The sequence below is a fragment of the Trichinella spiralis genome, assembly GCF_000181795.1.
Source record: "Trichinella spiralis strain ISS 195 chromosome Unknown Scfld6099, whole genome shotgun sequence".
NCBI classification, from domain to species: domain Eukaryota; kingdom Metazoa; phylum Nematoda; class Enoplea; order Trichinellida; family Trichinellidae; genus Trichinella; species Trichinella spiralis.
This window is the reverse complement of record NW_003533038.1, coordinates 1-3,430: the sequence shown is the minus strand read 5'-3', so window position 1 is coordinate 3,430 and position 3,430 is coordinate 1. Positions and strand designations below refer to the sequence as shown.

At 30.3% G+C, this 3,430-nt stretch overlaps 1 protein-coding gene across 1 annotated transcript; it reads left to right on the top strand.

Annotated features, from left to right (window-relative positions):
• Positions 1–768: 768 nt before the first annotated feature.
• On the top strand, positions 769–2,927 carry Tsp_12893 (tRNA guanosine-2'-O-methyltransferase TRM11-like protein; the record flags this gene model as incomplete). Its single annotated transcript, XM_003366368.1, has 12 exons — positions 769–824; positions 1,110–1,203; positions 1,225–1,254; positions 1,338–1,493; positions 1,546–1,635; positions 1,693–1,830; positions 1,938–2,094; positions 2,144–2,224; positions 2,285–2,452; positions 2,505–2,574; positions 2,631–2,774; positions 2,828–2,927. Coding segments are annotated over exons 1-12 (1,284 nt in total), but the record flags the coding sequence as incomplete, so codon positions are not given.
• Between the last annotated feature and the right edge of the window lie 503 nt (positions 2,928–3,430).

The following is a 3,430-nucleotide window of genomic DNA, read 5'->3' as shown; positions in this document are numbered from 1 at the left end:
ATGCATTTTTTATTTGCCCTGATTATGGATCTGACGGTACTATCGTTGCTCATTTTTTTGGGTTTCCTTTTTATTGGAATGTTGCCAGATACAAATCCTATGGAATTCCCTGATGAGTCTACACTTATTTATTGACCCAATTGCTTATTTATATTTTTATAATATATACTCTAAAACACCTCTTGATCTTCAACAAATGTGCCTTATTGTTTCACATGTTAACTTTTGCCTGACCTCTCTCTTTTTTTGGGAAACTACCTTTACACATGGACAAAAAAATGGAAAATTTCGCAGATATCATAGACCTGAGCTTCCGTTTCCACGCTTACAGAAAACACGCGACTATTTTGATGATATTAAAACCTTACCTTGGCTGAAACAGTTTTCAGATGAACAAATCTTTTTCATCAGTTTTGCTCAATCGTTTGTCTGATACCATTCAACGATAATGCACTTCATTATGCATTCTGGCAGACGAACATCCTCCGTATTTTGTCCGTATCCTCGGCACGTTGATGAACAATCCACAGTTTTCTGAAATCTTTAACTGCCCAGTTGGGTCTAAGATGAATCCTTCTAAAAAGTGTATTATCTTGTAAAATTTCAATTTTGAAATAAAATGTTTAATCTATTTTCAAGCAAAATTTGACCATATACTTCTTGTGCATATTACAGCAAAGCAATACCTTTTACATAAAGATAAAATTAATATTTATGTTATAAATTTATACATATAATTTTAAACAATTATTTGAAAACAAATAAAAAATGCCTTACCCGATATTGTACTGCATTTACCAGTTACCTTACGAATCAAATATACTGTACTTCGTGAAAGGATTTGTATAATCAAGTTGGTATAAATGAATATGATAAATTAAATGGAAATGTCCCAGAATTTGAAAATTACAAATTATTTAATCGAAATATCATATTATAAATTGTAATTATATAAAAATAAGTTTTTTTTAAAAGTATTAACACAATCATTTAAACATTTGTTAATATTATTCATCTAAGGTATAAGGGTAATTTTTTTTGCTTAACATGATTTACAAGGTAATTTTGACTAGAATTTTATATTTTTATTCATATATTATTAATTTAAGAATGAAGGTAATAGATCGTTGTTTGCTTTGCTTTGCTCATCATTACACGCAGTTTCGTGAAGCGGTAAGCGTTGTATCATTTTGTAAAAACGTCGTAAATTCTATATTATTTCAGGAAATCACTGCTTTACTAAATATGTTTAAAGTAAATGCTGCTATTAAGCACAATTTATCTGTAAGCTGTTCTGTTTCATGAAAAGTTCGTTTTGCTATCATCACTGATTTCAGACATCATTTTGCATTGTTGAATCTATTTCTATGGACGACGTTTTGAAATTGTTATCACGAAGTATTCTTTTACGTTATGGTTGTATCTTGTGGTCTCAGGCGAGCACTTATTCAGAATTGTACAAAGACTTAAGCTCGAAAATTCATTTACTTAAAGTATGCAAAAGTAATTGGTGGAATGCATTTTGTTTAAATGCAAAAGTTTTAGCCATATTTTGATAGAGAACAGTCATTTAAATTTATTGTGGATAGTTTCGGAAAAAAAGTTTCCGGTGAATATAAGCAAAAGAGAATGGAAGTATGATTTTCAACTGCCGAGTGAAGACAACTAAACTATCTCATTATCCCTTTTCAGGAACTTTCATTTTTAAATATACAAGGCAAAGTTGACTTAACCAATCCTGATAATCAGTTCATGCTTATCGAAGATTATGGAAAATTGTCAGGCTTACCTCCTCCTGAGAATCCAGTGCAAATTTTTTTTGGGCGCTTGGTAAGTTTTAAAATTTGCATTTAAATAGTGACTCTAGTTAAAGTATTCAATGATTCTTCTGTTAATTGTTTATCTATTTTGTTCTAAGGCTCAAGTATATTTTATAGATAAAATTTGGCATGAATAAAGTGGTATCACGATACAATTTGAAAGACCGTATTTTTATTGGTAATACCTCAATGGATCCTGTTCTTTCATTTTTAATGGCAAACATCGGTGAAGTTCAATCGGGCGATTTAGTTTTAGATCCTTATGTTGGTTCCGGTAAAAACTGAAAAGCTTAAGAAATATTGTGAGCATGTATAACTTTTAGGAAGCATTCTTTTACCAGCTGCCCATTTTGGTGGTTATTGTGTTGGTGTTGAAATTGACTATAATGTTTTGCATGGGAAAAGTAAGCTCCTTTTTAGTTCATAAATGTAGTATTCATATTATGCACAACTTAGTATTGTAGGTAAACCAAGCCGATGTACCGCTAGTGCACGCCATCCAGATGAATGCATTCGAGCAAATTTCAAGCAATATGGTTTAGAAGCGAAATACGTGGATGTTTTGGTAGCTGATTCTAGCAAGTCGAGCATTTGGACTTCTCATGCACGATTTGACTGCATCTTGACTGATCGTATATTTAATGTATATTTAATCAATACTTTCAACAAAATTTAAATTTTCAGCCCCATATGGAATTCGTGAAAAAGGTGCTAAAGTTAAGCAGAAACAACTGCCTGATTTTTGGTTACTAAAGTATGAAAAATGTTACTTTCTTGAATTGAATAAATTTATCTGAAAATAATTCTTAGAGATAGGAGCACAGAAACTGTGCATTATCCATCGAAAGCAAAATACTGTCTGAACGACCTTGTGTTGGATCTTTTAAATTTTGCAGCTACATGTTTGACTGAAGGTGGACATCTAGTGTACTGGCTGCCTGTTTGCAAAAATCAGTTTGTTGTTCACAAATTTTAGTAAAACTTGTATTCGTTATTCATAATTTTAGATTTGACGAAGCACAAATTCCTAAGCATCCCTGCTTGAAGATAGTTTCCACCAGTTTGCAATTACTGACTAAAACCTATGGCCGTGTGCTAATTTCTATGGTGAAAATTCGAGAACCTGTGTCACACAACGATCATTCTTTTTTAGAAGATAGCTATTTGCAAAACATTCATAAATTTGTGTTCTGTAAAAGTGAAAATAAATAGAATTCCATTCAGTTTGCCGTTAGTTGTTCAGTTAAAAAGAATTTATAATAAAAGCAATTCTTTCCGATTATTGTACTGTATTTTTCAGTTTACAAGTCTAAAATACAATTTTATAATAAAATTAATAATATAGAATATTTTTACATTTGTAAATTACTTGTAAATTGCTTAAATTAAATTACTTCTTGCAAATACTTAATTAAACTACAGTACGCCATGTAGTTGGAACATTAAGAAATGATTGGGTTTTTCAGTTTCATTTTCTTTTGTAATTGAGCAATAAATTTTTATCCGTAATTGTATAATTATTTCATTTAAAATTATCCGTCACATATATTTTTTAAATGACATATGAAACATTGTATTGCTAAAATCGCTAATATAATTGATAAGTTTTT